The 21,573-nt window shown below is 37.8% G+C and overlaps 1 protein-coding gene across 2 annotated transcripts; it reads left to right on the top strand.

Annotated features, from left to right (window-relative positions):
- The first annotated feature begins 258 nt into the window (after positions 1–258).
- Positions 259–18,272, top strand: Pits (Protein interacting with Ttk69 and Sin3A). 2 transcript variants are annotated; one of them, XM_036821354.3, is made up of 4 exons: positions 259–1,875; positions 12,229–12,318; positions 13,118–13,752; positions 14,619–18,272. In XM_036821354.3, exons 1-4 carry the CDS (start codon positions 882–884, stop codon positions 14,757–14,759), a joined length of 1,860 nt encoding a protein of 619 aa, XP_036677249.1. In that variant the 5' UTR covers positions 259–881; the 3' UTR covers positions 14,760–18,272. The 2 variants fall into 2 exon arrangements, with proteins under 2 accessions (XP_036677249.1, XP_036677250.1); XM_036821355.3 differs by lacking the exon at positions 12,229–12,318.
- The last annotated feature ends 3,301 nt before the right edge of the window (positions 18,273–21,573 follow it).

Genomic DNA, 21,573 nt, shown 5'->3' with positions numbered 1-21,573 from the left:
ACAAAAATTATTTAAAAATATATGGAAAAAAACCGAAATTATATTAAGTTTAAACTTGAAAATAGGATGGGTGCCCCATGGTTTGAGTCTTAGCTGTAGGTTTAGCAAGCCTCACAACCCCTGTTTGAGTACCCGCAGAGGTTTCAGCATTCGATATTCAGTATCTAGCTTAGTATTTATTTGGTATATCCAGCACACTGCAGTGGATTTTTTAGCGCATTTCAGCCGGCTAACAAGTATATTTGCACATCCCCACCAAGGTCACTCTATCAGCGAGTTTTGTGGCGTCCGGTTGATTTTTCCGTTATTCGCTGCGTCGCTGCGTTCTCCTCGTTCGTTTTGTTCCTCCACGTTTTTGGCGTCGTCGTACGTTTACGTGTCCCGCTCTCACTCACCATCTCGCTCTCTCTCTCACTCTTTCTCTCTCCCACTCTCGGCTGGCGCGCGGCTCTCGCGCGTGCCCAAGTGTGTGCTGAGTGTGTGCGTACGCGTGTGTGTGTGTGTTTGTTGGTTTGTCGGTGAGCAGCGCAGCGCAATAGAAAATATTAGTGAATTTTTTTCGGGTGAAGCGCGCTGTGAAAAATGCGTGCGCGCGTGTGTGTGTGCGTGTGCGAAAATCAATATGAAAACATGAATAACAAAAGCTAAAGGAAACAAACGGCACAAAGGCACAGAAAAAATAAAAAAAAATAAAGAGAAGGAAAACGAAAAAGCCAGAACAGTTAGCCATAGCCATTCCAGTGAGTGCAGCAGCAGTCGCAGCAGCAGCAGCAGCACAAGGAGATTTCCAGGCAGAGATCCCAAAGCAGCAGCAGGTTCCAGTTTCCAGCTTCCAGCGCAGGGCAGGTTCCCACTGTTCCACCGTTCCACACACACACGAGATGTCGCTGCAAACGAAAAGGCAGCACTGCTATCTGTGCGACCTACCCCGCATGCCCTGGGCCATGATCAATGACTTCTCGGAGGCGGTATGCCGCGGCTGCGTCAACTACGAGGGCGCCGATCGCATCGAGGCGGTGCTGGACGCCGCCCGCCAAATGAAGCGTCTCCATCCCGCCAGCAAACAGCAGCGTTCCCATGAGAACGGCGAAGTCTCTGCCGCTGCCGCCGCCGCCGCTGCAGCCGTGACTCTCCATCAGCAGCAACAACAGTTACAAGTGGGCCCAGTTCCAGGACCAGGACCAGGTTCCCATCGCAGCGGTGGTGGTGGCGGCGGTGGCGGTGGTAATCCTCCAGGCGGTGGCGTTCCAGGACCCTCCGGTGCCGGCGGACCACTGAGTTCGCTGGGCAATGCTGTGGCCGCCGCTGCCGCAGCCGCTGCCGTTCATCATCATCATCAGATGCCCTATCAAATGCCCGTGCCGCGCATTGGACCGCCCCTGGATTATCCCGTCAAGCTGGAGGATGCCCCCGGTGGCGGTGTGCGTCCCGTTCGCATTTCCCACATGACACCGCACCACCTGCCGCCCAATGCAACGCGCGGTGGCGGCGGCGGTGGTGGTGTGCCCACAGCGGGTGGCGGCGGACCCGGCAGCAATTTACCGCCCGCCCTGTCCGTCAATCTGAAGCGACCGCCCAGCGAGGATGTCGACGTGGATGTTAGCCAACAGCAGCAGCAGCAGTCGGGACATGGTTTGCCGCCAGATGGCGTCTCCGCCGCCTCTGTTGTGGGGGGCGTGGCCGGCGGAGGTCCGCCCGGCATTAAGCGCAGCGCCATGGAGGATCCAACGGGCGGAGGCGGTCGACCGCCGTTGACGCGCGGCGAATCCCTGCCCGCAGCGGTCAGCTATGTGCCCGAGCGGCAGCTGAGCAGTCTCAGGGATAAGCAGCAGCCCGTCAGAGCGCCCAGCTTTGATGCATCGACCTTCAAAGCAGGTGAGCCAAGAAAAACAAAGGGAGCACCCATTAAGGTAGTGATTAAAGCCCAAAAAGCTAATCAGAAGAGGGAGAAATCATACTTTACAGTGGACACTCGCGGAAAGAACTCAATAAGTTATGGAAAGAACTCTTATAGAGGACAGAAAAGTTGTGGATATTACAAGATTATAACTTTACAGTAGTCACTCGGGTAAAATAACTCTTAAAGACCAATATAAATTAAACCAGATCATAAAAGTCATAAGTGGCTAGATCAAAAGTCAGTATTATATTAAGAAAGATGGATATCATAAAAAAGTAGCTACCTACTTTTGAAGGACTTCATCGTGATATTAAAATATTAAAAAGTTTCATATACAAAATAGTCTTTAGAAGTATTCGTTTTTGATTAGAAACTACTAAAAAATTCAAAATCGTTAGAAAATAAATGGGTATTACAAATTCTAAGTAGCTAGATTGTATAAAAAAAATCAGTACTATATCAAGATATCCAGACGTTTCAAGATAAAACTGTGCGATTTATTGGAGGTGTTAACTACAAACCTGAAAATCCACGAAGGTCTATCAATCCATACTATATACGAAAAGATGAAGATAATCAGGCAAAGATATATCAATAAACTATCCGACCACCTGAACCATCTGGCTATTAACCTACTAGATATCAATGCATGCCCAAAGCGCTTAAACAGAAAACACCCCTTTGGATCTCCCTTTCAAATAAATATCAACTTGTTCTATTGCCGTATATTTCTAAATTGTATATATTGATATGTCAGTTAGTTTATGAGTATTTATAAAGCTCGGTGATTGTCCCAAGGACAGATTCTAAATTTAAAAAAATAAATAAAAATAAATAATCAAGATTAATAACCATCATATTACAGTAGCTTCTTACTATAGATGAATCGCTGCCTTTTCAGGCAGTTCATTACGATATTAAAATATTAAAAGGTTTCGTTTACTAAGTAATTCTCAATAAACACATGGTAATACTGTACCATAAATACATACATACAAGTATATGAAACATAGCATTGGACTTTAGAATAATAATAATTCGTTTTTGGTTGGAAACTACCAAAAATTCGAAATCGTTATCAGTTCTAGATGAATAATCATCAGCTACAGTAGACATTCATTGAAGAGAATTCTAGTAGAAGTACAGAAACCGGCTAATAAGAGATAAAATGCATTAAAACTTAAATGTTAAGTTCAAAAATCATAGAAGGCACTATCAAGAAGTCAAATATCTAACATATTACGATAGAGATTACTTATAATTACAACATATATTATCAACTACGCCAGCAAAGTTAGGGGAGAACAGTTTGTGGGATAATCCCCTATCAATGATTTCTTATCACTTAAAGTGATCGAATCGCCAATGGGAAATATGCGATATGAAGTGGAAAAAAGAGTGGCAGGGGAGAAAGGAGACTATTTCGTATCAATAATAGTGAATGGATCAGTCTGGGTGAACCTTTCAGTTAGCCGAACCACGATGAAAATTAGGTTGTTATCAAGTTACAGTGATCTCTAGTCGAATGGGAACAGTCCCATTGTCACATTTAAATACACAAATGACATTTTTTCATTTTAAAGAAATTTTATAAAACACAAATTTTAACGTTCAATTTTTAAATCGATAATAGTCGTACCATTTGATTGAATTATAGTTTTCTTTACGTTGTAATTTGAAAAAAATTGGGTTTCTAGGAATATTACAACAGTTAGAAACCAATAAGATATCTTTAGACCTTCGATAGGTGATATTTGAGTTTATTTCGATTGGCAATACCGAGAAGAAATTCCAGGCAATTAAGCGTGAAAAAATTTTTTAAACAAGTCCGTTAAAGGGAACAATTTGTTTATTTAAAGATTCATGTTAGAATTCAAGTTAAAAATGCCAATAAAATGGTCATCATTAAGATTTACCTGGAATTTGTTCATACTCTAGATTCTAATTTCTTTCCAAGGAGGGCTTACAAATTGTTTAAATACTCAGGGTTTCAATTAACTGGCGCCCACTGTATTTGTTTACCGTTTTTTGAGCGGTGATCGCGGGAGAGCGAGTGAGCGCGTGCTGTGCGTCTCGCTCTAACCTGGCTGCATGGGGGTGGGGGGATGGGGTATTGGAGTGGGTGGAAGGGAGGCAGCGATACAGATAAGGCAGGGCAACCAAACTGGCACACATACAGATATTCAGGCCAGAGTGAAACGGCGTGATTGCCTGCCAGCTTCTTATCTCTCCTGGCTGGAAAGCGCATAGGGAGGAGACGAAGGGGGAGTCTACGACTATACGTATGTGTATGCACATATTTGTGATAAGAAACGTTGTGTTGAAGATTAGATAACGCATTTGCTTATCAGTGCGGCCTTATCTCTTCCCCATGTTTATCTATGTACAACGCACACACATATGCACACCTACAAAAACGGTGGAAACGCATTTTGCAACCCTCTGTGGAAAAAAGGGGCTGCCAACCCTTGCCATTAAAAGGCATGCGCACATGCCAATATACAAACCTATATGGCCAATATATACATATGTACAGCAGCACGTACATATATACATTGCTACGTGTAGCCAACAGTCACATCCACGCTCGCTTACATGCACGTACGTAACAGTCGTAATGCCAAAAACAACACACAAAAAAGCGCAAAAAGCACACGAAAAGGGACGCAGAATGTAATAAAAACATAGACGTGCAAAAACCAACGACGCTGACGTTGTAATGTTCTCGCCTCTACCTTTCTCCCTCTCTCCTCCTCCTCTTCTCTTTTCAAACTGGTTCCGTAAATGTTTCTGTGTTGTGTGAGTTAGTGAGTGTGTGTGTGTTTTTTTCTTGGCTGCGCGCGCAAAACGTCATTAAACTTGTTTTGGTTTTCGCTGCTGCTGCTTCTTCTGCTGTTTCTCCTTTTTACGCTATGCGATAACAAGTTGCACGCACACACATCCATACACAATCGAACCAGGGTGTAGATAAATTTTAGTTGGTATACGAATTACGGAACGAGCTGCAGTGGAAAAAGCACTCCAAAAACGAGATAGAAAAAGAACAAGAAAAAACATTTTCGCTCATACCGATGCCGTCATCAAACAGTGGAACAAAAGTAAACTTTCTTGCCAAAAAAATGATGTGCCAAGAATTTTAACCATAAGAAAGTAACTAGTAATCTTATTAGCAATCTGATTCGGGATTGGTCTTTAAAAAGCTTCCAACCTCTTAGTTATTTTTATAGAATTATTGGTATTTGCACCATATTGCAAAGAAAACCCGATAAGCTTTATTTGTGTATTTTCGTTCTTATCTCAAATATATAAGCTTTATCAAAAAAATAAAAAACTAAATCATTTGGCAATGCCTTATGGATTCCATAGTTTACGAACAAATGCGAAATGCAAAATGAACTTGCGAAAAAGTAATCTCAATCAAATAAGCATACATATATATTTCTGGAATTTCCCACTTGACACCCACTGTGCTAATTTCGTTTGTTGTTTTGTATTTACGTTACGCTTCTGCTTCTTCCTTCCTGTGTGTATTCGTTTCATTACCAAAAAAAAAAAAATACCAACTCTGTAACAGCCACATGCACATATTTATTGCGTTTGTGTATATACTAAAAATATAACAAACATATTCTTCTGGGTGTACAGAGGAAAAATTGTACAAGTGTACATACATACGTATGTATGCATGTATAAAATGGAACGGCAACGTGCGCGCGCCACCCCCTCGCCCATCCCCCCACTCCACCCACCACCTTCTTTCGCCCACTTCACACCCCCTTTTCGTTTCGTTTCATTCAGCGCTTCGTGTTGCCGGCTAAGTGTGTGTGTGTGTGTGTATCTGGTTCGTGTGTATGCATTTACTGACTGACCATTCCAATGCGTTCGCCAGGAATTTGTTCGTGCCTTCCCTTCGGCAGGAGGAGAGCGAGGTGCAGCTCCCTCTCCCTCTCTCCTGCGCTGATAATTAGACATTGCGTGCTCGGTGCAACTGCAGTTGCAGCAAGTGCAAGCGAGATGGCTAGCTGGAGTGCATGGCTGCTGTTAACCGTTAAAACACGTGAAGCAGCGAAGGCGCTGCCGATGATTAGACACAGCTGCGGGCACAAAAATATGTCAATGTTCTTAATAAAAAAAAAAATAACAAAAAAAAATTAATTTTAAATTTACAAGAGAAATTAGTCTAGGGATGTCCGAGTTAGTGCAAATGTTGTTTTCTAGGTTACAAAATACGAGTTTTGTAAAATCCTTTGTTAGTACGCACCTACGAAATATTTCTAAATTTCGGTTTTCGTTTTCAGATTTATAAATCTTTTTTTAAAATTAATGAATAATGTATTTTCCTCAGTTTTTTTTTATTGGTATTTTAAATTTGTAAGCAGCTCAAAATAAAAAGGAAATCTATTCATGTTTCATTAATTTTCTAGAATGTTTTTATATTGACTGCCATTGTAGATGCTTCTAGAAGATTTTCTTGTGTCGCTAATATTTGGGAATAGAACCATAATTTTGATTGCTGGCACAGGTTTTTTTTGTACAGTATAAGTATTTTATTATTTTTAACAGGGTCTTGCATTTCCGACCTTGTGGACGATATATGCAAATGTGTATGTACATATCTGCATATCTTTTTAACCGAAAATAATTGACAGGCTGAATTAGACATACCAAGCTGTCTAGAAAATTTAAGAGCCTTAAAAAGTTCGTATGTATGTATATGGTTAGATACTATAAACTATGTATGTACTCATCCCATCAAATGGCATTCAAAAGTTTATTACAATAGATAGTAATGCAATATAGACGTTTTCTTATTTTTTCTGTTCAATGTCGAACCAATAAATTTAGATGAATATAGATTCCCTGGAAAAATAACATTTGTAAGGGTATTTAAATCTTTCCTTACGTAGTTCTGTGTGAAGATAAGCGATTAACTTATCGGCGTAGATTGCGCCATCAACACCATATCTTATCATATCTGAGGGACCCGACCATGTGGTTAATTGATAAGCCAAACAACTGCTCGATAAGGAGCTAAGCCCCAAAACATGGGACCCATAGAACAAATAGACGAAAAGAGCAGCGGCCTTAGTAATGTCGGTAAAAGCCAGATAACTGATCGAATTTTGATGGATAGATGCCGGAATCGTATTATCGCTTAACAACAGTTGGGGAATATTTATACCACATTTGATGATAATAAATTTGGGGTTTTCCCATTGTTATTTTTAGATTAATAGGTTTTTACGATTCAAATGGTTCAAGTGTTAAGCAAAGTTATATAGAAATAATAAAAATTAAAATTTTAGAAAACATTTCATGCTGTGTTTGGTAGAAACATGGATCAACAATTCTTGAGAATTTATAGGAATATTTAAGATAAGGTATTTCTAACAAACTAATCTCTATAAACTTATCAAAACTTGATGTATTTCCTAGAACTAAATATTATTGGAAGCCAAGCTTTATTGTATTTTCTTTTTTTTTTGATTTGTGTAAGCCCTACAGTTTCTTGATCTCTGCAGTGAGATCATTCCGATTTTATGACTGTGTTGATAAGCTCTTTTCCGCCCGAAAGCCGACATGGAGATAAGAAAAGAAACCATCTAGACGGATTCCGGGGGAAAGTATGTACATGTGAGTTACGAGGAGTACAGGGTACACAATATACCGCTTCGATTTCATTTTAAATTCCATTTTCACTTCCATTCCACTTTCGTTTGCTCTTGGCCGGTCTTTATACGTTATACACACAGCTGTTTTGTGTATCTTATCTAATTGTTAAGTGGACTGGTCGATGGGGTCCTCAGCCGCCTATCTTATCGACTCCCAGACCAGCCACGGCCAACTTTGACTGATAGCGCCGCATTGTACCGGGTCGTTTTAATTTTTTCGTAGCTCGATTTATTTTGAGTGGTGGTGGTGTACCGTGAGATGCACCCTGTAACACATTTGTTTATTTTTCATTAGATCTTCGGCCTGTTGTTAAAGTTTTCTGTTTTCCACATTAAGCAAACACAAACAAACGATTGCCCTTTGAAGATTTGCTTGCGGAAATCAATCGATGGCGATTGAATCCACTTAAAAGTATTCCCACTTGGGTCAATATTCCATTTTATTATATCGCTGAATAACATACAACATGGTCTATAAGTATACATTAAACAGTGTGGGTAATATTTTTAAAGGAAAGAATAAAAAATATTGGTATGAAGTAGCGAATAGAATATTTTTGGACCTGGTTCGATAATTTTAGAAAACAATATATAGTTGTTTTTATAATAAGTCTTGAAATGAGAATTGCTTATCACAAAAATGCTCCTTGAAATACTTCCAAAACATCTTTTGATTATTATGACTCTTGCTTTTTGTAAGTCACGTGGTTTGATAATTTCAAGAAACCGTTTGTAGATAAGAGGTACTATCAACTCAACATTATGTATTACTTATTGGGTTATTATGAAGTTGTAGGTCTTATCAAATAAGGTGATATACCTATTGTTTTGGAGTTTGCTATTAGCGCGGCTCTGATAAGCAATAAAAACTTGTTGAAAATATCAAGCAACGATTTCCTTTGAAGTAAATAAAATATGATATAATCAGGAACGCAGAATGTTAACAGCGATAATTTTGATTCCGCTCGAATTCCTACAGTTCGTGTTTCGTTTATTTTGCCAGCAATTGCTTTTCTTTCCCCCAGGGAAATCTCATATCAATATCCGGAAGAATATGTGTAGTTTCTAGGGTTGCGAAAAGCGAGAAAGGCGTGGGGGAGGGCGTGGCTGCCGCCCATTGGGTGTGGTGCTGGGGAGATTCGTTTTCATTCATTCGAAGGCGAATAGTTTCTATTCCACAAATAAACACCATGCACAATATGGTTACTTTTCTCATATACAACATTGTATAAATATTTATTGTTTGTGTTTCTCGCCCCGGTTTTTTCTTTTTTTTTTTTGTAATAAATTGTCAAATGATTCATTCTAACAAAGTAGTGCGAAAAAAGAATTGCTGAATATCGAGAAAAATATTCCATAGCCAGGCAAAATGTGTTGGACGGCGGAAAACGTAAACTAATCTATAAATAGTTTCATATTCGAATACTAAGAAGGGAGATCACGCAAATTTGTTTGTTTTCAGCTCCGATGATTGTATGAAAAAACAAATAAACATTGAGGAACATACATATATGCACTGTAGCACTACGATACATAATATATCTGTGTGCGTTAATAAAAAGTCGTTTCAGAAATAGATTGCAATGAAGTTGCAGTCAAGTGAAGTTCGAATCGAATGCAGTAAACTGAAACTGATTACAGTGGTTCCTTGGAATTAGAATGCCTAATGAATATTGCTGAGAAATGTTAATGATCTAGAACGAAATTAGGTAGCTTAATGGGTAATTCACTTAAATGGTTTATTGGCCAACGTACTAAAGTGAAATACCCGTAAATCTCTGAGGCAATAAAATTATAAATACATTTACATAAGTTTTAAAAATCTCAACAACTTTTCTTTCAATTAAAATAGGTAAGAAAATATGCATTAAATTTATATTTGTCGTATTTTGTTTTCTATTTTTGAAATATTTTGTCAAAAACAATAACCTAAACGGTTATACACACATTTTATTTACATTAACTTTTTAAGTTTTTTAAGCTGCTGGTTTTTTAAGTCTTACCTAAAGTTTAAACATGTTTTCTCCTAAAAGACCTTAAGAATAGGGGTTAAAAATAACCTAAACTTATGTTTCCTTTTTAAATTCACTACTAGGAAAAGCAAATAAAATAACAATATAAATTAAAAATTCGTAGCTTGAATGTATTTTACATTTTAAAATCATATGAAAGTTGTTTAATCGAAATGAATAATCCTTGATTCATTCACATTTAGCATTCACTTATTTGCATTTCGCCCACTGTGCGTGGTACTTGCAACTGTATGTGGCAGGGCTGCTGTCTCGCTCTGACGCTCGCTATCTCCGCATTCTTCTCAATGGGCCACGCACATGCAACTGTGCAAGTGCAGCAGTGCGAAAGGGACGGCGGATGGGGGATGGGGGAGGAGAGCGAGAGAGGGCTTTCGCTTTGGCTTTTATTGCTGTTGTTCTTCAACTCTTGCATGCAAAATATAAACAAATGCTATAAATACACACGCACACGTACGTTTTGTGAGTGTACGTGTTGGGGCCACACAACATGCACAATGTCTTCTCCTTCTTCTTATTTTTTGCCTCCTTTTTTCCCCTCCTCCTTTTGCCATTTTCCTCAGCAGCTTCTTCTTCTTCCCTTTCTTGCCAATTTAGCCAGCGTAAGCAATTTAGCAAAAAGCAAAAGCAAAGAAGCAACAGTTTATCAAATAAATAAACATAACAGCACACTGCGCTCGCCCGCAGATGTGTGAGCTTAATTTCGTATGCAGCCCACTGTGCGCCGCCGGCAAACTGACAAGCGTCGACATTTGAGCAATGTGCCATCGCCCGTTGGGCATACAAATTAAATACGTTTTTCCATTCGCTTGTTGTGTATCAGCTTCTTGTCCAGCTATTGTTTTTTTGTTGCTTCTTTTTTATTTTCAATATCAAGCTGGTACGCGTGCGCGTGCATTGCATACGAAAAGAAGAAATTAAAATGTACATAAAGCCAACAAGTTAACAGTGCACCGCTAACAGCGGCGTAACAGCGGGCGAAAATAAAACACGAAAAGAGAGGACGACGAAGAAGCAGCAGCAGCGCAGTCAAAACAAATCGGCAAATGTATTCGTGTGTGTGTGCGTGTCTGGTGTACATACACATTATTGCATGCTGGCATGCAAAAAAATAACAAAACGAGATGGAGAAACCGGCAGCTTCTTCTCTCCCTCTCACTCTTGCTATTTATTCGTGCCGTGACGTATGCGCAGCAGCAGCAGCAGCAGAACTCGTTTCGTTTCATTCCATTCATTTCGTGCCTTCTGGCACTTTGCCAACAAGAAAAAGAAAAAGGAAGACGACAACGACGACAACGGCGAAGAAACGGTGAAACAAGAGCAACAAAAACAAAAGGGAGAAAAAAAAACAGCTGTGTGCGCTGCACAGTGGAACAAGAATGACACGCAAACGTATCGTGCCGCTGTGACGTCACATTCGTTGGTTCGCCGGTGAATGAAACTTGTTGTTGTTGTTGCTGAGCCGGCGTTGCCAAGTAATAAATGAATGTATAATTGTACATGCATATGTATATACAATTAAGTACATGCATAAATATGTATACATATGTACACGAGAAAAAATATAGAAACATGTTTCGTGCCAAGTTCTAAAATTACGCAGACGAAACAACAACAACGAGAAAATAACAAGCCCCAAAAACAACAACAATTTCATTTGCAATGAACTAAGAAGAAGAAGAAAACATGTGATAAACTTTTTGTTTGCCTTAAAAAAAAATCGAAAGCAGAAGTTGAATGAAAATGGTTTGTTCTTCGATGAATTCTGCAAAATATTTACAAATGTACAGCACACAGTGGGATTAAAAGAAAAAAAAATGCGTTTAAAAAAAAAAACCTACAAAATAATGTGAAAAAATGTTAGAAATTTTTTTTTTATTATTTTAGAAATGTGGAAAACAGGCTTACAAAAATTACGTGGGTAATAGATTATTTTTTTATAAGTAAAATCGCATATTTTTTACTTTCTATCAATTGGTTAAAAATAACGAACATTAAAAAATTCGTTCATATAAGCAATACAATTTTTGAAATAATTTGGGGGGTTGCTTTTTTGACACACCCTCTCCGATGTCAACGTCAATTATGTATAATTTAGTACGAACTATAGGATGAGCTCTTTAATTATAGGCTGCCAGATGTGATATTGTTAGCCCCATGACTGTATGGATAGTCGTTTGTGGTTGAGCTGACAGACCTACATATGTATGTATACACTTGTGTACGTCAGTGTATAATCTTGTGACGAAGTGGGGCCAAGGCCCATTGTACATTGCACTTGACTCACGAGATCACGAGATCCCCAGATCACGAACTTTAGTTGGAACCATTAAATTACTATCTACTATCATGGTCAACAAAGCTTTTATATATAACTTTTATTTTATCGCAAAAATAAAATAAAACTTGACCAGAATTTTAATTAAATATTGATAGATATGTAGATATACGCAAATCGGAGTTTTGGAATATTAAAATTTTTTTAATTATAATATTAAAATGATTAATACTAAGTACACCAAAAATATATCTACACTTGCGGATACCATATTGATATCTGGCTGTTTTTTTTTCTGTGCAGCCAATCCGATTCTTAATCCGATTCCACACCATCTTCATATTGCAGAGCACATGTCCCCGGCCAGTCGACGCAATGGATCGAGCCCGCCCTCGGGACCGCTGCCCCCGCGCAGCGTACACTCGCCGAACAGTTCGGGTTAGTTTGCAGCAACATTTTTGGTTTCGGTTTATAATTAAAATTTTTAATTTAAGTACCAGCTGCATGATTGTAAAATATCATATAGTGTCTAAAAATATTTTTAAACCAATTTTATAGACTGTACTAAATGCAATATAATTTTGTGTCAATATATATTTGTTTGGAACTTATTCCTTTCAAACGGCATTTTAAAAATTCGCTTAGATGAACAAAAAAAATTTTTTTATGAAAATATTTTTGAGTAATCTTTGGCTCATTAATTAGTTTAATTGTGTTTTTATTTTTCTTGTTTGCGGTTAATATTAAATATGTATATATTTTTTCTTTTGTGGTGTCAGAAAGTCTTGGAGAGTTAAAAAAAGGTTCGAACCCTACCCTAACCTACAGCTTTTAGTTTATATTCTGTTTTATTATTGAGATATATATTGTCCATCCTTGCATTGAGTTTCTAACAGTCATTCAATTTGTTTTTAAATTAAATTTTTTCTGTTTTTACAATTTTATTATTTAAGATTACACGAATAAACTTAAATGTATATATAATAAGCATAACATTAAATGTCTTTGATTTTATAATTATTGTTTAAGTTGTATGGTGTTTTAGTGTCTTTTTTATGGAATTGATGTGCGCTTGTAATTGTTTTACTTTTAAAGGGAAGATCCAATGGAAATTATATGAAGAAATGTTTTTTTTTTATTATTATTACAATTATTTTAGTTAACTTGTGGGGGGACTCCCCAGATTTGTATCCATACTAATTAGTCCATATTTTGATAATTGCTGATTTCCTTGCAGGTTCCTCGTCGGGACGTCGTTCATCTGGATCCCGTCACGTTTCCAGCACCACCGTCACCAGCTCCGAGGTGGGCGGCTCGAATCCGGGCCAGGCGGTGGTGGCCGGTGGCCTTGGAGGCGGTGGCGGAGGAGGAGGACCCGGATCGAATGCCGCCAGCGGACCCCTTGGCGGACCGAACGGCGGCAGCGGACAGCTGAGTTGCACTAGCGGCGGACCAGGTGGACCAGGTGCCAGCTCCGGAGGCGGTGGCAATGGAGCCATAGGGCCCGCCTCAATGGCACCCAATTCGGTGGCCGGTGATGGAAGTCCAGCCGGTGGCAATGGACCATCCGGTAGCAATGGCAGCGGCGGATCCGTGAATCCCGGTCCCGGTAGCAGTGGCAGTCAGGGTGGTGGTACACCACTGGCCAGCGGCGGCGGTTCGGCGGGCAGCGGCGGTCTTGGAGGAGCTCCCGGCAGCAGTGCCGCTTCGAATTCGGCAGCTGCGGCGGCGGCGGCTGCTGCCCAGAATGCCACGCTCAAGTGCACCCTGTGCCAGGAGCGATTGGAGGACACCCACTTCGTGCAGTGCCCCTCGGTGAACCACCACAAGTTCTGCTTTCCCTGCAGCCGCGAGAGCATCAAGCGACAGAATGTAAGTGAGGCGAATCAGGGATGCAACTTTCTCTACAACATAATTTTCTAGCATAGAATGTATCTCTTGTTTTTTATACATAGCTAACTTTTCTGTTCAGTTTTTTGAATTTTTTTGAAAATCGCCTCGTAACATATGGCGTATTTTTAACTAAGTCAAAAAAAAATATTTGTCAACCAAAAAAAAAAAATTTTATAGAATTAGTTCGTGATCCTCTAGTAATATGAGGGACAATTTAATAGGAGTTTAACTAAGTACATTTTCCCAAAAAACTCATGTTCTAACCACAAAACAATTTAAAAGTGGATTTTTTTAATCAAAGTTATTACAGAATCTTTTTTTTGGAATACTCTAGTTATTTTTTAGATATATTAATAGGAGTTTCGTTTAACTGAGACAATTCGCACATATAGTTAGCTATTTAACAACAAACAGTTAAAAAATGAAATTTTTTTGCAATTGAAAAATTCTAGAATTTGCATTTTTGTAAACCGTTAAACCAAGTCCATTTCTCTTGAAATTAATTGGAATATATTTTTTACCAAAATACTTGAAAAAATATTTTAAAGCTTGTTATTAAATGATCAAATAATGTTACAAATATAAATACTGCTGAAATATCAAGAGTGCCCAAGTTTTTTCTTCCATAAAAAATAATTACAGTTCAAAGGAAAATGATTTAAACTATATATTTTCCTATAATAAATTCCTAAATATATTAAAGACTTATTTTAAAATAATTAGTCATAAAATAGAGTTAGTACATAGTATACATTTTTGACAGCTGGAAATGTATGTTGTAGTTGACTTGTTGAATTCCAGGGAATCCTGAACTCAATCCTAATCCGTGTTCTTTTTATCCACAGGGTCTGGGCAACGAGGTGTACTGCCCCAGCGGCGATCGCTGTCCGTTGGCCAACTCGGTGATACCGTGGGCCTTCATGCAGGGCGAGATCACCACCATTCTGGGCGAGGAGGTCAAGGTGAAGAAGGAGCGCGAGTCTTAATGTCCATTTTACTGTAAGAAGCTGCGCAGGGCTTTGGAGCACTTTTGAGAGGCGGAGGCGACCACTCCCCGGATAATATCTGAATATCTGAATATCTGGCAACTGGCATCCAACTCTCGACACTCTCGGTTGGGTCACTTGGTTTAAGATTGGGGGGACATTAAGGAGAAACCGATTTTTTTGGCCACGGCGGCGGCATCTCAACAGCAGCAGACATGAATATAATGCTCTGTATTTGTCCATGACGACCGACCAAGCAACAACAACAACAACAGCAACAGCAAAACCACATTTTTGTAGGCGTAAGCAACAACAAACAAAAAAAATGATAATGAAAAATGCAATTTGTTACCAGCAAAAGAAGTTTAAGAAGAAAGTGAAAACACCAAAACGCTCGCAAGTGAGAAAAACAAAAACTGTAAGCGAAAGCGTTGAAAAACACATTTTCGTAGCATACTTATAGACGGGCGTTGGAGAATTTGTCCAAAAGAAAAAATATAACACCAACCAACAAGAAACTTCTACAAAAATGCATACGTAGCCAAGTGAAAAGAGAAAGAAGAAAGATTTTCGAACCGTCAAAAACCAAGGAGAGAATTTTGAAATATTTCTTAATAACAAAAAACAGTAAACTAAAATCAACCTAATTGTAGCAAAAGAAAGCGGCAAATCACAAAAAGGAATATACACTTGCTGGCATTAGATATATAAAATCCTTTTTTTTAATACGATTATACATAAAACCCTATACATTATACGATAACTTAAATTCTGTTATGTAGGCGAGCGATTAATACATAAGTTACATTTAGTTTGTACTAATTAATTAATTTATTTCTATACATGTTGCCTAATTTACAATCTACATTTTACCCCTTCCTTCCCCTCACACTTACGTTTTTTTTTAAATATTATTTTTATTTTTATAAATACCATTTTTTTTGTAAGTTTAACTAATTTAAAAACAACACAATGAAAAAAAAGCGAATGGAAAAGAAAGAGAGAAAAACAGTTATTATGCTAAAGAAAATGTACATACGTATGCATACCACATAATCGGAATATAAATATATACATATATTTAATAATATAGAAATATATTTGATGTTGAACACGAAATTGGCGGCAGACAACAACAAAAAGCAACTGGCAAGACCCCAAAAACGGGGTTACAGTGGAATTTTAAACGAGACTTTTTAACCAAAGCGAATTCCATTCGCTATCTAAAAAATTTTAGCTACATTTTTGTGATTTCGAACGAGGCAGCCGGCTCATCTGGGTAAAAGATAGCTCCAATTGGGCATCAGATTGTATCAGATTGGCAAATGTTTTTAGCTATATGTATTTAGGGTGTGTATAGCCGGTGTCGCTGGGCAAGAACTGCTGAAAGAAACACACTCCGGACCAACCAATCGAAAAAATCGAAAAAAAGCACAACAAATCTCGGTATCGGTTTGGAAATTGCCAGCAATACATATTTTTGCAAAGCGGCCAAATGGTCGCGATTTGGGACTGCCAATTGTCCTTTTTGCAGTTGCAACTCAAAACTAATTTACAAATACTGTCTACTAGAGGGTTCTTTACTAGGCACGAAAGGAAATCCAAATGGAGAGCGAGTATTAATATAAAGAAGGATAAAAGTCAAGCGAATCAGTCATCAAATGCAATTTATATATGCGAAAACACACATAGGTGTATATAAATAGAGGCACATTGGGCCAGGCGTATTCTTGCTATTTACTTCAACGTTTAACAGTTCGATAAATAAAATTTGTAGATTTTATTTGAGTCCGATCTTTATTTCACTTGTAGTTCCAAAACATATTCCTTCCCATTCAATAGAACAATCAAATCTTTATTTCATTGGGGAGAATTCGGTTTTCTGATAAACAACTCAATTGAAAAATGGTTTCGATAGCGAAATGATGCATTATTTCGATAGAAGCCTTAAACAATCGGTGTTATCGATGGCACAACAAAGTTATATAAATGAAAATCGTAGGCTTCGTTTATATCTATTTAGCGTATTTTTTGAAGACGATCTTTGTTTATTTTTTAAAGTCCCAAAACGTATTCCTTTCTATTGAGTAGAAGACTCAAATTTGTACTTCATTTGGAAGAGTTCGTTTTTCTGATCCACGACTTAATTGGATATGGTTTCGATAGCGAAATTTCGAACTATTTAGATACGAGCATTGATCAATCGGCGATTTTCGATGGCACCAAAAGTCTACAAGGCGCTTTATATAATACGATCTTTATTTTTTGATTTGTAGTTCTGAAACATATTTCTTCCTGTTAAGTAGAACAGTTCGACCTAAATTGGTAAATAGCGAAATTTTGCACAATTTCGATAGAAGCATTGATCGATCGGCGATTATCGATCACATAAAAAGTTCAATAAAGGAAAATCGGAGATTTTTTTAAATCTATTAAACGTTTTATTTTAATACGATCTTTATTTCATGTCATATAGTTCAAAAACATGTTCCTTCCTCTTGAGTAGAACATATAAATCTGTATTTAATTTGGCAAATCAATTGGAAAAGGGTATCGATAGCGAAATTTTGTACTATTTCGATACGCGCATTCATCAATCGGGGATTGTCGGTGCCACAAAAAAGTTCGATGAATAAAAATCGTTGACTTTAATTACATCTATTAAACGTATGGTTTAAGAACGATCTTTATTTCATTTTTTGAAGTTCCAAAACATATTTCTTCCTATTGAGTAGAATAATTTGGTTTCCTATCAACAACCTAATCTGAAAATGGTATCGTTAGCGAAATTTGGCACTGTTTCGATAAAGGCATTGATCATCGGCGGTTATCGATAACACAAAATTTGCACAAAATCTAGAGAAACGAGAAAGTAAGTGAAAATGAAAACCAACTGAGGAGTTATGCTTATATATGTAAATCTCTAATTCCCCATTTGCCCTGATTTTTTAAATCGATCATTCCTTTTCCTCAGTCCAATGATCCCACACTTTATGATTTCACTTCGAGCGGAAGAGAAGTTGCAAGAAAAACAAAAACAAAGAAAAAAAAACACATTTTGTGATATAGCCTAGCAAGAACAACAAGAAGAAGAGCATGAAATCCTGGAAATCGGAAAATCGAAAATGGAAAATGCATAAAACGCAAAGAAACTAAGAAAAAATTGAAAAGGCTCAGCACTTCGGCCAACAAGAAAACGATCTCACTTTCTTAAAAATGAGATTTGCAATTGAAAAAAAAAACAAACAAAAAAACAGAAAACCAATTTATATTGAAATCATACAATAGGCCAATACCAACGTTTTAGCAATCTAAGTCTAAGAAGAAAACTAATCGAAATTTTCTTTACAAAACTAAACTAAACAATAACTAACGTTTGTAAACCTTGTGCGTGTGTGTGTAAAACAGTAGTGCTATCTAAATATAATACAGATCAGATATCGCATTATGCATCAAACCTTAAATAAGTACGAGTACATACATATTAAAAAGAAAACCAAAAAAAAAAAGAAATGAAAAGGAATATAAACTATATTTGTGTGTTTGATGTCAGTCAACTAAATGTTAAAGTCAACTAACGATCACGTAATTGTATTGCATAGCCTACAACATTTTTTGAACGAAGCAAACCAAGTCGATTCGATTTAGCATGAGTATCAACTTTATACTACATATACACTTAACGACTAAAGATAGATATGTGGTACAACTAAGAGGCGAAGAGGATGAGGATGAGCCACAAAAACGAAAACGAATACCAAATCGGAAGCGGAAGCTGGAAACGATTAATTGATTGATTTATTAATTGATTGGATACTTTGATGACGGGCAAAACAATTAAAAATACTATACAAAATCGAAAAATCCATGCCAGTGTTTTTCTTGTAGTTTTGTATCTTGGGTGGACTGGTGAAAATATTTAGTAACTAAGAATTTTGGGGTATAAGAAATGGACTATGGAAAAAGTATTGCCTACTTATCAGATGCTGTTCAGCACTCTCAACAAATTTGGAGTTACAATAGCTTTCAGGGTTTTACTAAATTTACTAACCTTTTTTTAAGATTGTTTAAAATAATGACCTAAAAACAAAGTATATTGCATTAAAGAAATTATTGGTTTCAGTTCATAAGAAATAACAACAATGCGTATGCGTGATATTTATAAAAAAGAATCTTTTATAACAGATATTTCATTAATTTCCCATTTATTTTTCTATAAATATATCATAAATAATATTACTATCATATCGTAAATATCATAGGAAAACTCAACTTCTTTAAAATAGCATTTGATATTTAAGAGAATATTCATGATTTCAAGAAATAGGTATGTTTCATTTTTACTGGCAAGCAAAATTGGCATATTAACTTCATATGTACATTTAATAAGCTAAAGAACTCGACATTTTTTTGATTTTAAAAAATATTTGATCTAAAATTCTTTTTCAAGGAAGGTAGCTTTCATTTTCTCAGTAGGGACTACCAAAGCGCCCTCTGTTGTTTCGTTATTTCACGGGACTTTTTTTTCTTGGCTTTCTTTCTAAGTATATACTACCAATGCGCCCTCTTTTGGTGTTAGATACATAAAACCATCGATAAATTATGCGATAGGATAGGCTGAAGAATTCGCTTTGTTTAATTTAGAATTAAAGCGGTTATTTTTTCAAGTCATCTTTTGTTATGGAAAGTTAAGTTTTATACCGTCTGCATATATCACCAAAGCGTCCTCTGTTGGCTGTGCATGAAAGCGACTTATCGATAAGGAAGGCGATGTGAATGTCCTTCGGTTGCGGAAAACGCATAACAGATGTCGCCTTGCTGCGCAACCCAGCCTGCGAGAGAGTTCTCTTTCTCCGGCTCTGCCTCTCTTTTTAGCCCGGCTCCAATGTTTACATTTTAACGACCTGAAATCCAAGCGGTTGAGTCTTCGTATCAGCTTCGGGTGGGAATAGCCCTTCGGCTGGGCTCCTCGTGTCCTCGGCTCTCAGCTGCTGTCGCTGCCTTCACAGCCGCTGCTTTTGCCACAGTGGCTCTGTTATTTGTGCGTGCGCGTTGCCAATAAACGGGCAGCGGCCTCTGCTCTCGTGTGATAAAGAAAATGTGGATTCCTGTGGATTCCGATTGATCGTTTATCGTTAACCGTTAACCGTTAGCCAATTAAGCAGTGTGTGTGTTTTCCAAATTTTTAACCGGTATTTTAAATTCGCTTTAATGCGTCTGTGTGTGGGTGCGAGGGTGTGTGTGTGTGCTGGCCCCAAAATGTAGGCAACAAAACGTATCAAAACGGTTAAGCAGGCTAGGCAGCTTCCTCCCGCTCTCTCTTTCGCTCTTCCGCTCTCTGTGTGTGGATTCCTCTGCAGCGCAATGTGTTTGTATTATACACAGGACACGGTTACACACACATACACGGCCACGGGACTGGATACCGTAACTTGCCTTGCGCCCACGCACGACCACATCCACATCCTTTAGCGGCAAGAGCGCACTCTCTCCAGCTCTCTCGCTCTCTTCCGCCATTCCACTTTCACGCTCTGTGGTTTGTACAGTGGGATATTAGTTGGCTTTTCTAAAAAAAACGCTTTTAGTATGAACGAATTTATGTTGTTATGAATTTTTGAAATCATTTAGAGCGTCTAAAAGTAGGCAATAATCATAAAAAAATTATATTATGAGGAATTTATTCTTTGAATAAAACAATTTCGCACGTCAAACATATTGTAGTTAGTGGAAAATAAGAGATTTTCACGATATTTTCAGTTATTTAAGCTCAGGAGATTTATACGACCATTCGAAAAATTCGCGTGTCGTTTTAATAACAATAAGAAATAGATATTTTATCTATCTCGGTATGTTTATTAAATTTTTTTTATGCGAATCATGCTAGTTTCTATAATTTTTTTTATATCCATAAAAATAGGGTTAAAAAAATAATTATTTGAGTTATGGTACTTGAATAGTTAGACGTATTTATAAATAAAAAATCTTGTTGATTATTATTTGGTCCTATATCACACGTAAAGGTGCTGAATTAAAAATTGTAACATACAGTTACCCAATGTGTCCCACTGTGCAGAGAGACAGTGTCCCTGTTTTTTTTCGGCTTTTTTTTCGGGTGAACTAAAATGATGTTGACTCAACGTGCCAGCAGCCAGCCAGGCGCTAACGGTAACAGTAGCAGCAACAACGGGAACAACAACAACTACAGCAACAACCTGACAACGGGACAACAACTGCGTTGTAGCTGTGGAATTTGCAGTATCTAATAAGTGTGTTTTCCACGCTGCTTGGCAAATAACTAACGCGAAATTACACAAATTGTGTGCAAAAAAGTGAGATGTTGAAGGTGGAACAAAGTGCTATTATAAAAACTTCATAAAGTGTGTGCTGATAACGGGAAAATAACGTAACTCTTTTGAGTAGGCAAGAGAAAACGAGAGAGTTGGCAATAGAGCGAGAGAGAGAGAGAGAGTGAGAGGCGGTGGAAAAAATTCGTCATTCATTCACAAGTGCAATGTGAAAAACAACAACAGCAACAAAGGGGCTGAAATAGAGCGGCTTAGGCAACAAATAAAACAAATAAAAAAAAGAGGAAATGAGTGAAGCGCGTGCTTAACCTAAAAGTGCAGGCCACTCACCCACACAATTACACACAATCAGGAACTCAAACAGGCTAGCACATACACACACTACACACATAAGCATAGATGTGAAGTCCTACACTCAAATTCATGCTCTTTGTTTTCCACTTCCGCTATCCGTAGACAACAACAACAACAACAACCGCAACAACTACAGCAACAATCGAAATAACAAC

Source organism: Drosophila suzukii, chromosome X, assembly GCF_043229965.1.
Source record: "Drosophila suzukii chromosome X, CBGP_Dsuzu_IsoJpt1.0, whole genome shotgun sequence".
NCBI classification, from domain to species: Eukaryota; Metazoa; Arthropoda; class Insecta; order Diptera; family Drosophilidae; genus Drosophila; species Drosophila suzukii.
Note: the sequence above shows the minus strand (reverse complement) of the source record. Positions and strands in the feature narration are given on the sequence as shown.